Raw genomic sequence first — 17574 nt, 5'->3', positions numbered from 1 at the left:
GGCCTCCAAATCAAGGAGATCTGTATGGCCTTGCTTCCTGATTGATAGCGTGCCCAGCCTGTGTGAGATATTTTCATACACCTCTCTGCCTGAACTTGTGAATTAAACATAACAAGAAAATGGAAGATAAACATTTGGGAACTATAATTTATAAGTCTAATTATATATGAGATACATCACACACACATATATTCATCTATTATATGTATGTATGCATGATGGAGAATGTCTCAACAATCTAAGAAATTGGCCTAGAAATATGTCTCAGTGTTGAAGGGCACTGGCTGCCCTTCCAGAGGACCCAGATTCAATTCCCAGCACCCAAGGGGCAGTTTACAACCACCTGTAACTCCAGTCCCATGGGTTCTAACCCCCTCTGTCTCTCTCTGCCTGCTGACTTTGGATCAAGATGTAAAGCTCTCAACTACTGCTCCAGTACCATGCAGGCTGGCCAGCCTGTCTGACTGCCTGTCACCATGCTCCCTTCCGTGATGCTCATACGCTAACCCGCCTCTGAAACTGTAAGCAAGCCCACAATTAAATGCCTTCCTTTATAAATTGCCTTGGTCATGGTGTCTCTTCTCGACAATAGAACAGTGACTAAGACAACATGGTATTAGGAATGCAAAAATAAAAAATAAAAACCACATAGCGAAAGAATGAACATTTACAACATTATAATAGCAAGAGGAAGGGTTATTTTGTGCCACACATTCGGTAAATTGTCCGTTTTTATACAATGGTTTAAAAATACTGACTCAAGAAGAAAAATAGATTAAAGCCAGAATAGATTAATAGCCACTAAATAAACTAAAGATAACATAAGCTTCTTCCCTCCCCCAAAGGCACTAGACTAGAAAGTTTTATAGGCAACCTTTGCTAACTCTTAGGGAAATGGTCACCTCTGCTTTATAAGACTGCTTCTAAGAACACACACACACACACACACACACACACACAGAGAGAGAGAGAGAGAGAGAGAGAGAGAGAGAGAGAGAGAGCTATCAGACTCATGTTAGAAGTCTAGCATGAGGGTTGAAGAGATGGCTCAGTGGTTAAGAGCACTGGCTGCTCTTTCAGAGGACCTTGGTTCAATTCCCAGCAACCACAAGGCAGCTCACAATGGTCTGTAACTCCTATGTTACAGACAGTTCTATGTTCTATGGCTTCTGACACCCTCACACAGACACACATGCAGGCAAAACACCAACGAATGTAAAATTAAAATAATGAAAAAAAAGTCTAGCATGAACATCATATCTAAACTGAATAACAACTGAAACAAAATTATGGTACAAGCATAGAGGCATACACCTGTAATCCTAGCACTTGAGAGACAGAGGCAAGAAGATCAGAGTTCAAGGCCAGCCTGGGCTACAAGATATCATATCTAGAAAAATTGTGGGGGTTGGAGATTTAGCTCAGTGGTAGAGCGCTTGCCTAGCAAGTGCAAGGCCCTGGGTTCAGTCCTCAGCTCCGACAAAAAAAAAAAAATTGTGGGTCAACATTACTTATGAACACATTAAAATCTTCAAGCAATAACTATTCAAAAATGTAATTATATAAAAACTAACATAGGAAGACTTATTTTTAAAACTGCTAAGGCAGCCGAGAATGGTGGTACACTCCTTTAACCTCATCACTCAGGGAGTCACAGGCAGGTGGATATCTCTGATTTCAAGGCCAGACTGGTCTTCAGAGCGAGTTCCAAGACAGCCAGGGCTGTTACACAGAGAAACACTGCCTGCTAGCTGGGTTTTTGTTTTTGTTTTTTGAGTAATAAGTGCACTTGTTTATGACAATATTGAAACCCCATTAAAGCCTAATTTAATCTAAGCACACAATAAAATCAAGCAGAGGTTATCCCAATTCTGAAAGACTAGACGAACATGGAAAATTTATTCATATATTATATCACATTCCACATGGAAAAAGAAAGTCTAAGATCATTTCAGTAGACTCCCAACATTGAATCAAATTCAAGTTGGATCTTATGTTTTTAAAAAATAAGGATAAGGATGTAGCTCAGTGGTAGAGCCTTGCCTGGCTTGTGCAAAGGCCTCAGGTTTCCGTACCAGCACCGGAAAAAAAGGAGGAGAGGAATAAAGGGTTTTCTGTCTCTTTCTTTCTTTCTTTCTTTCTTTCTCTCTCTCTCTCTCTCTCTCTCTCTCTTCTCTCTCTCTCTCTCTCTCTCTCTCTCTCTCCTTCTTCCTTCCTTCCTTCCTTCCTTTTTTCTTTTTTTCCCTAGACAGAGTTTCTCTGTGTAACAGCCCTGACTGTCCTGGAACTCACTATGTAGACCAGGCTGGCCTCAAACTCAGAGATCCACCTGCCTCAGCTTCTGAGTGCTGGGATTAAAGATGTGCACCACCAGGGCTTTCTTTCCTTCTTTCACTAATTATTTACTTTATTGCGTGTTTATGAGTGTTTACTTGAATGTGCCTGGTGCCCCCACAGGTCAGAAGAGGGCATTAAACTGGAGTTATAGACAGTTGAGAGCTGTCACCTGAGTGCAGGGAATAGAACCTGGGTCCTTCTGCAAAAACAGCAAGTGCTCTTAACTCCTGAGCCATCTCTCTAGCCCAAGGGTTTTCATTTTTTAAAACCCTTAAGAGAGTAGGAATAGAAGAGAATTCCTAAAGGGACAAAAATGGTACCCATCAAAATTTGTTACAAATGTCATCTTTAGAAGTCTATCCTGGGGGGCTGGAGAGACGACTCGGTGGTTAAGAACACTAGCTGCTCTTCCACAGGACCCAGGTTTGACTCTTAGCACCCACATGGCAGCTTACAACCTTTTGTAACTACAGTTCTAGGGATCCAATGCCCTCTTCTGGCCTTCAGGGGTCCTGCATGCCTGTGGTGTGTAGATACACAAAGCAGGCAAAACACCCAGACACATAAAATAAAGTGTACCTCAGGCCCAGTAAGATGGCTCAGCAGATAAAGGCTCTTCCTGTTGAGCCTGGCATATGATCTCTGGGACCCACAACATGGAAGAAGAGAACCAGTTCTTGCAAGTTATCCTCTGATTGTATACATGCAAGTGTGTGTATGCACGCACGTGAGCGCACACACACATAAATCAGGAATGGGATGAGCCCACTACCACTCAACACGGTATATAATTCAATACCCTATTATAAGAAAAAAACTTTAACCAATGTCTTACTATATACCCCTGCCTGATCTGGAAATCACTATGTAGGTTAGACTGGCCTTGAACTCACAAAGGTAGAATCTGCTTGCCTCTGCCTCCGAAGTGCTGGGGTTACAGGCATTCATCATCACATCCAGCAAAGAAAAAATAACACTTAAAATACAGATTTGAAAGAAATATCCTAACTTGAAGAAATTAATTAACTATATAGAAAATCCATCACGATTATCAGACAACCTGAGACTCGATAAGGGACCAGCAAGATTGCTGAATACAAAATCAATATCCCAAAACTGAACAGCTCGCGTGCACTAGCAGTGGCCAATTACAAATACCATGGGAGAAAGGCCTGATGTAACAGCCAGCAGAGTTCAAAACACCACCCACCACCCTCCTGCATCATGAAAATCACCCCATCAGTCTCTACTATGTCTTCCCTCAAACTCATTCTCCATCTACTGCCAGGCGTGACATGGTGGCACACGCTTGTCATTCCCGAATTCGGGAACTGGAGGCAGGAGGATCAGGAACTTGGGGTCAGCCTCAGCTACATAAGTGAGCTCTAAGCCAGCGAGGGATATGTGAGACCCGATCTTTAAAAAAAAGAAGAAAGTCTCCATTCAGTACTTAATGCTCTTTTGTAAACATAAATTAAAGCGTGTCACGCTGTTCCTTTGACCTTTTAATAGCTACTCATCACGTATAATTAGAGGCCAGTTCTTTTAGCCTATGTCCTGTACAACCTGGCCCCGGCTTTCTCCACCTCCCAGCACTGCCCACTCCCTCCACACTGGCCACATGACCCTTCCCCCCAGTTCCCAACACATGCCCAAGTCTTTCCACTCCCAGCACGCTATCCCCTCTCCCTCAAAGGCTCGCCCCCAACATCACCCCAGTGTGCTCCTCACTTGCCTCCTTGAACTAAGTTCACGTCACCCCTTCTTTTATGTATTATACCATTACACAGGATACTGTTTTTCATTGTGGATTATGTATGCCCTGTCTTGATCTCCCTCTAGCCCGTAAGTTCTATGAGGCAAAAGTCTTATCTCTGACAGTTTCCAGAGCATTTGATGCACAGCCCAGGAGCTGCCACATACCAAATGCTCAGTAATTATCTGCTGACTGACATCATCGGTGAATGGCTGGGTGGCGATGTGCTCATCAAAGGCCTGTTGCACCATTTGCAGGGACTCGGGCTTGTTTGAAGGAATGAAGGACCACTCTCCAGTAGCAACCTATCTGAATGAGGAGTCAAAAAGCCCTCCAGGGAACCAATGGAGACTTGTGGGTTGGTTTAGGAAGGAGGGTGGGAGCACAGAGCTGTATCCACCCAGGACTCTGACTTCTCTCGTGGTTTGCAAATGGACTTGGCCACGCAATGCCACTGTTCTGTAATTTTCATGGCACATGAAGGGTTTGGAGGACAGCAGCTGCCGGAACAGGTCAGGCCGCTTTTTGTCACCCTAACATCTCGGGAGCATATGGTGCTTCACGGAAACCACAGTAGTAGGAGATGACAGAAACAGTGACTCCCTAGGAACCCCAGGACTTGACCAGGCACTCAGACAAGGCCAATCCAGGGGTTCCCAGAGACTGTAATAACCCTGCGAGGGTTGGAAAGCCCGGCAAGGTGCCTGGGAATGGCTATCAGGGGGTCTACGAAGGCTCTTCCCACCATGTCATTCCCACCATGGATATGGCCTTAATGACTTCGATTGCCATGAAAGCCCTCAGAGCGCTTTGCCAAGAAGGTCCCCTGCCACCATACTCGGGCCCGCCAGCCTGGTGTCATTGCAGCCTAGAGGACACATAGGGCCACCGTGGCACTGCCACCTGGTCATTAGTGAAAGTGTCTCCCTCCAGGCTTCCCAGAGCAGAGAGGACTCTTTCCAGGACTCCCTCCAGAGCTCACAATGTTAATTCTTCAGCTGGAAATTAAGGAGGCAATGTTTCTGAGGCCACCTAATGCCAGAATAGTGGCTGCTGGCAATTCTAGTGTCTCTGATTCACCACCGATTCAGGCACATAATAGGTACCCCCCGCTGGTTAAATGCTTGTGCGAGCCAAGTGAGGAGGAGTTGTTATAACTGCCAGGGACCCATGAGAGGCAATCTTCCTGTTTGTTTGTTTCTTTTGAGCTCATACACTTGTACACCGCAGGATGTAACAAGGGACCGGCAGAATCCTGTTATCCCCGTTAAAGGACAATTGCTGGAGGCCTGCTCAGCGCCCACCTATAACCCACCCCGCACCGCCCCTTCCCTTCCCCTGACCACTGCACCTCGCCCGCAGCCTCTGATCGCCTGCACCGGCAGGCGTTCAAGCACTCTGTGGAGAGTTGATGGCTACCGCGGCAACCCCATCATGAACAACACATAGCTACTCTGGCTCCCCAGGAAAAAGGCATGGGGAGATAGCTCCGTGGTAAAGCGCTTCTCATGTTAGCATCAGGGCCTCAGTTTTACCCTCAGAACCCATGTGAGAAAAGCCAGGTATGGCGGCATGCACTTGTCATCTCAGCGCTGGGAAGACAGAGGCAGGAGGATTCCTGGGACTCGGTGGCCAGCCAGCCAGCCTGGCCTAATTGGTGAGCACCAGGCCATTGGGAAACCTTGTCTCAAGAAAACAAGCCAAGATGTCTCAGTGGGCAAACGCGCTTGCCACAAAAGGTTATGCCACTCATAACCTTAGTTTGATTCCCACAAATCATGATGGAAAGTGAAAATCTTCAACATTGGTACCACCGCCCCTGCCCCGCCACATACACACATTTTTCTTTAATTAAAAAAGGGGGGGGGCAAAACCTAAAATTGTTGACCTCTGGCCTCTACTTGGAAGTACGTACACACACACACACACACACACACACACACACACACACACACACTCACACATGCACGTACACGTCACCTCCAGGAAGACAGCTTGTGCAAGGACAGTAGGCTGGCAAAGACATGACACTACACAGGCCTGGCTTCCCTTCATCCCCAACCCCCAAGGATACCCGAGAGATCCACACTGTGACCTACCTCTTGTCCTCTTCCACCTGAACGCCAATGGAGTGGAACTCTCTTCGGCTCCTGTTCTCGGTGTCCGAGTCTGAGATTGTCTCCACCTGGAGTCAGGGTGGAGGAGTCAGTGGCTGTGGCTAGCCACAGAAACACTCGATCCACATGGGACGAGGATGGCCACAAGTGGCTACGCACCAAGCTAGCTGGCAAGTCCCAAACAAAAGAGAGTGGAAGTATCAAGATGGAAGCCACTGGGCACCGCTCAGGACTCAGCCCAGGGTACCAGGGAAAGGACTGTTTAAGAGGCAGTCTCATCCATCAATGACCAAGACGGGTCTACTTGCAACTCGGGAAAAGTTGTTTGCTTGTTTGTTTAAAGGTCTGTATATGCAGAAGTCCCTTTCAGTCTCCCTCCACCTGTTTCCCAACTACACAGGGCCAGCATACCTGCACCCCAATGGACGGCCGCCACTTCCGCTGCCGTGCTAGGCTCCGCAGCTCCTCCCGGCCAGGGATAGTCTTAATGATGAGTGTGGGGGGCTTGGGGCTGGCCCGGGGTGGCACCGGTGCCAACTCGAGGGTGCGTGCGCCCATGGCCGGGCCGTCCAGCCCGTCCGCGGAGCTACAGCGCCGGGCTGGGCCCTCTGCTCCCGTGAAGCTCTCGTGGGCAGAGTCCGTGCTGCTCTGGGCGGTGATGGAGATGCGGGGTGGGGCCTGGCTTCCCGTCGGGATGGGGGGCGGGGCCTTTCTGAAGTTGAAGGCTGCAAACAGGGATGCAGGATGGAGATGGTTGCCCATCATCCCCACACTGCCACACCCACGTGGTACAAAGGACCCTACGGCCAAGGACCACTTCCCGTCTAATCCGACCCGGAGAGAGAAGCGATCTATGCCACTAGCGGCCCAGGCAAAGAGAAGACATACTTACAGGAGCCGGGCCTCCCTGAGACAGAGGCAGGGGCAGCAAGGAGGGGTAGGCAGTCGTCATCTTGAGAGCAGCCGGCCTGGATGGCCCGGAGGTAGCTGTGGCTCCGCATGCGGAAACAGCCGGGCAGGTCCAGGGCGTCCACGGCCTGGGACTCAAGCTCCCCAAACACGGACCCGCACACGGCCTCCAGCTGCTGGTTAAACTCCTCGCTGAGCTGGGGAGGGACCAGGAAGGCTTTTATTGAGATGATGGGATAGGATGGGGTCAACTATGAGCTTTGCTTTGCTTTGAAGAACACCTAGGTCACAGAGGCCATGGCTCTGCACAACTCTCCTCCATTTGAGGCCTACCTTGGGGCCACTCTGGTCCATTCTTCCTTTAGACACACAATCGCCAACCTATACCTCCCTTCAGGGATGCTGTACACCAGACTCCAGACCTCCACATTTGCCCCTCCACCTAGTTCCATCCCTCACCTTTCACTCACTTGATCCTGGCAGAGGGAACCAGGAACTAATATCTGCCCTCCTGGCCAGCATCTGGGCACAGAGCAGTCTGCTGGAGTAATCACTTTTTACTATGACTTTGTTTTAGCTTTGTTTGTTTGTTGTTTTTCTGAGACCACGCTCCTTGTCACCCATGCTGGCACCGGAAACTCAGAGCAATCCTCCTGCCTCAGTCTCTCCAGTATTGGGATCACATATGTCCATCACCATGCTTGGCTACGAACTGATTAAAAAGCAATAGCAGAGAGACCTTTACCAAAAGTCAGGTTGGGAACTGACAGGTTGGGAACTGATGGGTAATGGAAGCCAAGTTACCAACCTACACGTATCCCAAGCCTCTCCCTGCTACACACACCTACTAACTATGGTTCTCATTTAACCCAACGACCACTGCCCTGTCCTCACGTTCATGGCTACGTCTATAACATGGCACAGGTACAAACCCCAAACACCACTCTGCATGGATATGAACTTGACTGTGGGCTGCCATTCAGCCAAAGCCTGGAGATTCCGGCACGGGCCACAATGTAGACTCAAGATCTAGCACTTCCTAGAAGTGTAGCCTGGGAATATGAAGATCTGGGGGCTTTGTTTTGCTCACCTGTCCAATGGGAGTGCAAACGGCACTAGCTTGGGGCCACTGAGAGGACTGATAGAGACACCTAAGACCCTTGGAGCAGACACTGGCACAGTATGGCCCCTCAGTGGCACGTGGATGTCCCAGCGCGACCTGGTAAGCACAGGCCAGTTGCTCAAAAGAACTACAACACTGTCATTACTGAGCCCAAGAGCAAACACCACGCTGATGGTTGTGCAGAGGCCACTGGACAGAGTCATGGATGAGGTTCTCAAAAACAGTCCAGGGGAACTATAACAGCGAGTGCACTTTGTGATACCTCCCTGGAAAGATTCGTGTCACCACAGCGATGTGCAGTCACAAACCTGAAAGAGGAGCATGGTCCCTGGAGAAAATGCAGCTTGGTGTTTCCCTGACCCGGCCTCCTCAGTGATCTGAGATTCCTCTAGACTCTCTGCCTTGACTACAGCAGGCACCCACCTCCAGCACCATCTACCAACGGGCACATGAAGGCTCAAAGAAGCAGACAAACTGTCCAAGGGTGCACATCTGGTGGGCAGTAAAACTGAATTGCAACACCTTATTTCTCGGGCTCCCTGTAAAGGTGGCTGGTCGTCAGAACACCCTGGATTGTGGAACCTGCCCTCAAGCTGGAGATGCCACTCCCTGCTTTTGCTGCCCGGCTACTTGGAACCAAAACTGCTGGAGACACTCAGCGACTCTCGTGTAGACCCAAGGAATGACACAGGACTGTTTGGACTTCGTCCTGTGGCCTTTCCCAAAGCAGCTTCATTACCAGTGTGCAGAAGGACAAACACTGTGCAGATCCTGTGGCAGTTAATTCCCCAGCAGCAGCTCCCCCATGATCCCTGTACCTGGTTCAGTCCTCCTCTCCATGGCATCAAAGACAGCAGGTGCCAGGGTACCTCCTGAAATGCGGGAGCTAAACTAACTGCTATTCCTGGACTTGAGGCACCCCCCACTGAAACTACCCAACCTATGCCTGGAACACAGGAGAGCTGAGCTAACCCTAGTGTTCTGGGTATTCTGGGCTTGAGTTGTTGGGGCCTCCGAGATGGAAGGAATCTCTGAAACTCCAATGCCCTGAATTTACCTCTAGCCTCTTCTGTGTGTAAAGCACAAGGCACACAGTAGATGCTCAATAAACATTGGCTACTATTATGAGCAGCAGCAAGAGTGTCTTGGATAATGTTGACAAGACCACTCAGAATGAGAGGCTTCTCTGTCCCAGGGGTTCCAAGGCCCTTAAAATTCCACCCACAGATATACTCAGAATGAACTCCATCCAAAGCAGACAGAGGAAATAGAGGGAGAATAAGCAGTCCCTATCTTCCAATAGGATTGGCCAGGAGGCGACCTGGTCCCAACAAAAATCAGGTCCAAGGAAACCACAGGGACACATAGACTCCGAGGAACATGGTCCATGAGCTGGCCTGTACTACTTATGATTATCACATGATAACATTTGACTGTGACTACCCCTGCTACCCCTACGTGGACTTCCACCCAACTTCTCCAATACCCACTCGCAGGAGAGTTAAAACGAGTCCTCTTGGGAAATAAGGTCCTCAGCCTGACTTCAGCCTGAGTCAGAGTCGCCAGCTGTTTCCAAGCACACAGAGAGAAAATCCTCTGTCTGGGTCTAATTGGAAACTGTCCATGCTAAAGTCGGTGGGTCCAGCTGGGGGCCAGGCAATATCCTGGACACCTGACGTTATTTGTTTTACCTAACCTTTGGAAGCACCTCCCATTTCAAAGCAGTCCGCAACACTGGATGAAACATAACCAGCACTGTTTTATATGCATAGCTGAGCTCACAAGAAAGCAAGATCAGTCCCCAGGGGACAAATGCAAAGAGGAGCCTGGGAAATCAGAATATGAACTGTGTGTGCAGATGCTGCAAACAGCCTGGTGGAGGCGGAAGGCTGGAGGCAGGGGCTACTGGTCTCAGCAACCAAAGGTTTAAGTTTTAACACCCATTCTGGTGCCGGAGTGAGGCTTTGGGCCTGTGTGACTGCCCAAATGAGAAGCAGAAATTAGAACCTTCATAAACCTTTGATGATAATGTAGACTAGAAAAAAAATACTATCAATCATCACCATAGGCTCATGACAAGGAAGCCAGTCTGTAGCTGAGATGCCAGGGAGAGGAAAGGAGGCAAATCCTCTCAGAAGCTATCCACACAAAGCTGCCTTCCTCCAGACTCAGGACTGTGTGTGCATCAGCTTGCTGTACACACAAAGCTGCCTTCCTCCAGACTCAGGACTGCCTGTGCATGGGCTTACATGGCCGAGATTAAAAATTAACATCAAGTAGTCTCAGATCAGGACTATTGTTAACAGAAAGAATCACAGAATGTATCCCAGGAGATCATGCCTCACTGAAGCTGCTTTGGCCTTACCAAGAAGAAGCCACAATGAAGAGGAGATAACCTTGTCTACATGTAGGATATCTCTAATAGCACCCTTCACAGCATGTACTTCCTCTGGAATGTGGACTAAACTCAGTTGTCCACTTTTTTGTTTGTTTGTTTTGTTTTGTTTTGTTTTCCAAGACAAGGTTTCTCTATATAACAGTCTTGGCTGTCCTGGAACTCTCTCTCTGTAGACCAAGATGGCCTGGAACTCACAGAGATCCACCTGCCTCTGCCTCCCAACTGCTGGGATTAAAGGTGTGCGCCACCACCGCCCAGACAGTGGTCTACTTCTAATGAATAAAATGTCGCAGACAGAGTGGCTTCCACCTTAGTTTCCATCTCTCTGCCCCCAACCTTCCCTCTCTAGCATTGCTACGAAGGAGGTAAAACTTGTATTGCTGCCCAATCGCCATGGAGAAGCTGAGTCTTCTCAACAGCCACGTGGGATGGGTGAGCATGGAAGCGAGTCCTCCTCCAGCCAGGCTGTGAGGCAACCGCAGCCTTGTGAGACACCATGGCCAGGTGCACTGGGCTGAGCCGCACTCCGGCCTATAGAAACCAGTAGATTCAGACTATGTTGTTTTTAAGGCTCAGTGTTCGGGCGATGTATTATGTACATACGTACATAGCAGTGAATAACTAATTCAAACTATGACATAAAAAAGAACTAAATTGTTACTGAGTTTTAAGTAATGCCAGAACCTAGACATTCTGGTAGAGCAACTAATGGTACTTTAGCTATAATAAAATCTCTTTTAAACCACATTGCGCTTTGTGGTTAGTTTCTTATTTGTTTGTTTGGTTGGATGGATGGTTTTGTTTTGAGGTTGTTTTGTTGTTGTTGTTGCTGTTTTGGAGTTCCTTGTTTGTTGTTGTTGAAAAGGGTCTCGTGTAGCCCATGCAGGCTTTGAACTCACAATGGAGTCAACATTGGCCTTGAATTCCTAATCCTCCTACGTCTACCTCCAAAGTGTGCTCACCACAATGGATAAACAATGTTGTTGTTTTAAGACAAATCTCTCTATTTTGCTTAGGATAGGCCCAAAATGCTAGGCTCAAACAATCCTCCTGCCTCATTCTCCTAAATACTGGGGATACACTACACCCAGCATTAAACTATGTTTAATAGTCTCTCATTTAAATGATAAAACTAGGTGGCATGGTGGTGAATGCTTGTAGTCTCAGTACCTCAGAGGTCGAGGCTGGAGGATCAAGAGCTCAAGGTCATCCTCCACTACAGTTCTGTTCTACACCAGTCTGAGCCACATGAGACCCTGTCTCAAAAAAACAAATAAATAACAACAACAAAAACCCACAGCATTAGAAAAAACATAGGCAACTGGTCCTGCCTCAACTTGATATGCCATGCTTTTTTGACTTCCATGAGAGGCCTTACCCTTTCTGAGGAGTGGATGGGGAGGGGTGGGTGGATAGAAAGGAGGTTGGGGGAGGGAACGGGAGGAGAGTGGGAGGGGAAACTGTTGTAGGTATGTAAAATAAATAAATAAAGGCAAGAACAAAAAGTTGGCTGGAGTGTGCATACTAAAGATTTGAAATAGAACTCCAAGAAATTTCCTTTAAAAAAAAACTCAGTGAAATTTAAAGCCCAATTTATAAGTTAATAGTCCACAGAAAACAATAGAAGAAATTTTAATAAGGTGACAATACCAAGCAGAGGGTGGCAAAGAGACAGAGAACCAGGAATGGAAGGCTGAGAGGCATGCAGGGAAGGTCCCGGATGCAACTCACGGGAGCGCCAGATGGAGTCTCTGGGACTGTGGGGAAGGCAATGTTTTAAGAGATGACACTGGCTGGGAATTCCCCCGACTTCCTCATGACTTCAGACAAAACAGAATAAGAACAACAAACCCTACTCCCCAGACAGCTCTAAAGACGGACACAGCTGTCAGGAACAACCATTGTGTCACTCTGAAGGCAGATCAAAGTCACTCAAGAGGGTACAGATGTACCGTGAAAGTCACCGAGCTTCAGGTGAGAAGACAGGGCTCCAGTCCGGCTCCCACTCTCCAAGGCCCCAGCTCTCCCGGCGCTGTGCTGCGGGCTGTCAAAATGGCTGCTCTGTGGCCACTGCCAGAGGCCTCCCAACCTCAGAGCATTATCAGGTACGGTGGTGTCACAGTGTCATGAGCAGGAAGGCCAGCGGCAATGCTAAGCTGTGGGGCTAGCAACAGACTGGCTGACAAGACTGGTATTTTTAAAATTTGTCTGTTGTTGTATGTACATAATGTGTATGCACATCTGTGTACAGGTGTGGGGGTCAGCGATCAACCGCATCATCAATTTTCTCTTTCCAACTCTATGTGGGCCCCGGGGATTTACTCAAGCACCACTTGAACCATCTTTTACAGAGAATTCTGGGAACGCGACAGAGAAGGGTCTGAGAACCTGTACACCATCCCCGGTCCCCCACGCCAGTGTCCCCCAGCAGTGAGATCTGCACACACGTGCACCGGAAACACGGGAGCCCATGATGATGAGTGAAGCCGGAAAAGGCTTAAAAACAAACACGGGCTGAAAGAGGAAACCTCACGGGCGTAAGGGTTTCAAGGACGACTTCTACCCAATCTTTGGCCAAAACAAAGCTATGCAGACACCAGGGCAATCTCTAGGAAACAAGGCTTGAAAAGCAAAAGAAAAAAAAAAAAAGTGAAGACATCAGAGGCTGCGTATTGCAGGAGAAGCAGATTTCACAGGTTTACTCCAGGAATTAACACAAATAAACAAAGCAACAGCAATCTTTGGGAAGTAAAATAAGAGCCCAGAATTGTCACACCATATTACCTAACATGCTCCGTATTCAACAAAATATTATGTCATGCAAATAAAGAAGGAAGTATAAATGGTCGGGTTTATCACACCCAAACAACAAAGTAGTTATTATAATCATATTCAAAGAGCTAAAGGAAGCCATGTTTAAAGATTGAAAGGCAAGCATGACAATGATTTCATAGACAGAAGTCACAATACACAAATGGAGAGGAGGAGGAGGAGTTTAGACTCCAGGGTCTCCTGGGAGCACCCAGGCTAGCCTTAAACTCACTATGTAGCGCAGGTTGACACTGAACACATTATCCTGTGTTGGCTTTCCAGAACTGTAGGCATGCATCACTATATCCAGCCTGTTTATTATCATTATTATTATTATTTTAATTATATGTAAATGTGCATTCAGGTGGTGTCAGAGGCCAGAAGAAAGCACTGGATCCCCTAGCACACTGTAATTACAGCAAGATGTAGGCTCTGAGAACCGAACTTGGGTCCTCTGCAAGAGCAATATGCTCCATTAAGTGCTAAGCCATCTCTCTGGTCATTATTATTAATTTGTTTTTAAAAAAGAAATGAGGGAGCCAGTGAGATGGTTCAGGAAGTGAAGGAGCTTGCCAAGCAGGTCTGGCTACCTTCCTTCCAACCCTGGAACCCACAGAAAGGTGAAAGGAGAAAACCAGCTCCATAAAGCTTCCCTCTGGCCTGCACATGGGCACTGTAGCATGTGTGTGCGTCAAAATACACACCACACATACATATGGACATCACACATGCAATGAATTTGTACAAATTAAGAAAAGAAACAAATACGTATTCAAGAGCTGAAAAGTACAATAACTGAAATGAAAAGTTCCACGGAGAGGTTTAGTATAAGACACGATCAGCAAACCTGAAGGCAAACCAACACAGACTGTCCAGTCCCGAGAGTACAGAGGAGAAAACTACAGACTAGAATGAGCAAGCCTTGGAGACGCACGGGACAACAGCAAGCACATCGACACACATGTGATGGGAGACCCGAAAGAGGAAGGAGGAGGAGAGGGAAGAGAAAGAGAAGGCGGTGTGTTGGGGGGGGGGCACAAAAACAAATGGAAGGAGTCATGGTCAAAGGCCTCAATGTAGCTCATTAGTAGAGTGCTTGCTTATCCCCCAAGATGACCTGGGTTCAACCTCCATCACCTCATAAACCAGGCAGGCATGGCAGCACAGCCTTAGAATTCCAGCCGCTCAGGAAGCTGGGGTAGAGGGACCATAAATTCAGGACCCACCTGGGCTAAAGAATGAGTTCAAGGTCAGCCTTGAACAAACTCAAAATTCTTCGTCTCAAAAAGAAGAGAATTTTTGTTCGGACAAGGTCTCACTATGTAGCCCTAGCTGGCCTTGAATTTGCTGTGTAGAACAGGCTGGCCTCCGAGGAGAGCCTTCCTCCATCCCTAGTTCTGGGATTTAAGGGTACATACTACCACTGAACCAAGAGGGAGGGAGGGAGGGAGAGGGGGGGGGCCTGAGGGTATAGCTCCATGGCAGAGTACCTGCCCAGTGTGTGCATGACTATAGTTCGATTGTCAGTTACTAGGTTGAGGTGGAGGTTGGGGGTAGGAGGGTACTGGCAAATAGTAAGAGGGAGGAAAGGGGATTTTCCAAAATCCATGAAAGGCACAAATCCTCAGATTTAGGAGGTGTACCCACAAACACTCGCGTACACCACAGCAAAAGCGCGGACACCAAAGTCTGAACAAAATCCCAACAGCAACCAGAGAAAAATGGGAATTACACACAAAGACAGTCACGTTGCAGCAGACTTCTTACTATCAGACCGTGAGAGGAACCAACACTGACTTGGATGTCCCCTAACTATGGGGACATTACATCAATCAGTCAGAGCTTGCTACCAACGGTCCCTGGAAAAGCTGAAGAATACACTTTGGAGGAAGGAATTCACACAGGAAGTGAGAATGACAGGGGAAAGGGCCGACGACAGGGGAGGAGATAACAGGAGTCATAGTGCAAAGGCAGCCGGGCGGCAGTGGCGCATGGGAGGCAGAGGCAGGCGGATCTCTGAGTTCAAGGCCAGCCTGGGCTACAGAGTGAGATCCAGGACAGCCAGGACTACATAGAGAAACCCTGTCTCAAAAAAACTAGAAAAAAAAAGTAGTGTAAAAACTAATAAGGGTCGGGCGGTGGTGGCGCACGCCTTTAATCCCAGCACTCAGGAGGCAGAGCCAGGCGGATCTCTGTGAGTTCGAGGCCAGCCTGGGCTACCAAGTGAGTTCCAGGAAAGGCGCAAAGCTACACAGAGAAACCCTGTCTTGAAAAACAAAACAAACAAACAAAAAAAACTAATAAGGACTGGGAGCGCGCTCAGTCGGGAGAGTGCCTTCCTAGCATGCATGAAGCCCATGCTTGATCCACAGGGCTGCATAGAACCAAACACAGTGGTACAATACAGGCCTGTCACCCCAGCACTCAAGAGGTGAAAGCAGGAGATTCAGAAGTTCAGGTTCATCCTCAGCTACATACTGAATTTGAAATCAGCCTGAGACCCTCATGTAGATATTCAAAAACTGAAAATCAAATGTCACATGCCCTCCTCCAAAAAACACCCTCCCAATGGATCATATGCCTAAAATAAAATGCAAGAGACATTAATTTTGTTGTGATCTTGGTCTAGGCAAAGCTTTTCATTTTATAATAAAACAAAAACTTTGGGGAAAAAAAAAAAGAAAATTCCATGAAATATACCTCCATTAAATTTAATGTGAGTTATCGGGGGCCTGGCGGTGCAGACGGTCAAACCAGCTGTTCAAGAAACTGGAGGAGGAGGAGAGTGACTTCAAGACCTACTTAGAAAGACAGTGATATCACATGCCTTTAATCTCAGTACTCCGGGAGGCAGAGACAGATGGATCTCTGTGAGTTCAAGGCCAGCCTCATCTACAGAGTGAGTTCCAGTACAGTCAAACCTACGTAGAGAAACTATCTCAAAAACAAACAAACAACAACAACAACAATAACAAAAATCATTTCTTTAAAAAAAAAAAAAAGTTAAAAGACTTCTGGGGGCTGGCAATGGCTGAGCAGGTGAAGGAGCCTGTCACCACGCCTGATGAGTTGAGTTCAATCTCTGGAATCCACATGACAGAAAGGACTGACTCCCACAAGCTGTCCTCTGACCTCCACAGGCACACACTGAAGGACACACACACACAGACGGATGGATGGACGGACAGACAGATGGACGGACGGACACAACACACAACACACACACACACACACACACACACACGGACGGACGGACGGACCAACGGATGAATACACACACACAGACGGATGGATGGACAGACAAACACACATACACACACACATACACACACGGACGGACGGATGGATGGACACACACACACTAAAATAAAAATACAATAAAAAAAAAAGTAAAAACAAAATAATTCTGGGATATAATGCAATAGTACAGCATGTTCCCAGCACGTGTACGGCCCTAGTACTAAGAGAGAGAGAGAGAGAGCGCACATGCCTGCACACCGTGAGGTGGCACAGTGGGTAAGGGTGACTGCCACCACCGAGTCTGACGACCTCAGAACCCACGTGGTAGAAAGAGAGAAGAGACTCTCCCAAGCTGTCCTCTGGCCTCCACATGTGTGCTGTACGCAGCACACACGCAGGCAAATGCACGTAAACAAATAATAAGTGAATAGATGTAATAATAATAACCACAACACTCAAATGCCTTTTCTTCAAACAAAATCCGAACACAAGTCCCTCAACAGAGGAAAGCCCTGTGGCTGACATCTTAACACTCCATTTCCAGCATCTAGAATGTCAGGAAAATAATGTTTTCGTGTGGGCATTGGGGAGAGGACCCGGGGCCTCATTTATGCCGGGCAAGTATTCCATCACTGAGCTAGAGGCCCTCTCTCTCCTGTCCCCAAATGAATTCCTATGGCTTAAAAAAGAAAAGGAGGAGGTCATCAAAATTAAAGCACCCTAAGGACTTTGCATTATTCAGAGCGAGAGTAGGAAACCTTGTCGGCTTCAGACTAAGTCAAGTATGCACATTAAAATTACAGGAGTAACCATAAAGATTAAAACGGAATATGTAACTGTCAAACCAGCGTGGGATCTGGCAGAGAGAGGCAAAAAGCAAGCT

The 17574-nt window shown here is 47.6% G+C and overlaps 1 protein-coding gene across 5 annotated transcripts in view; it reads right to left on the bottom strand.

The window, feature by feature from the left end:
• The window catches only part of Dlgap3 (DLG associated protein 3), a 65889-nt gene that overhangs the window by 12957 nt on the left and 35358 nt on the right, over window positions 1-17574 (bottom strand). For all 5 annotated transcript variants that reach the window (XM_028861636.2, XM_028861637.2, XM_028861633.1 and 2 more), the window contains exons 6-8: window positions 7103-7316; window positions 6622-6935; window positions 6193-6278 (exon numbers count right to left, since the gene is read on the bottom strand). In XM_028861636.2, coding sequence (XP_028717469.1) covers window positions 6193-6278; window positions 6622-6935; window positions 7103-7316 — 614 coding nt within the window. The remainder of the gene's footprint in view (window positions 1-6192; window positions 6279-6621; window positions 6936-7102; window positions 7317-17574) is intronic.

Source organism: Peromyscus leucopus, chromosome 2 (assembly GCF_004664715.2).
Source record: "Peromyscus leucopus breed LL Stock chromosome 2, UCI_PerLeu_2.1, whole genome shotgun sequence".
Lineage (NCBI taxonomy): Eukaryota > Metazoa > Chordata > Mammalia > Rodentia > Cricetidae > Peromyscus > Peromyscus leucopus.
Note: the sequence above shows the minus strand (reverse complement) of the source record. Positions and strands in the feature narration are given on the sequence as shown.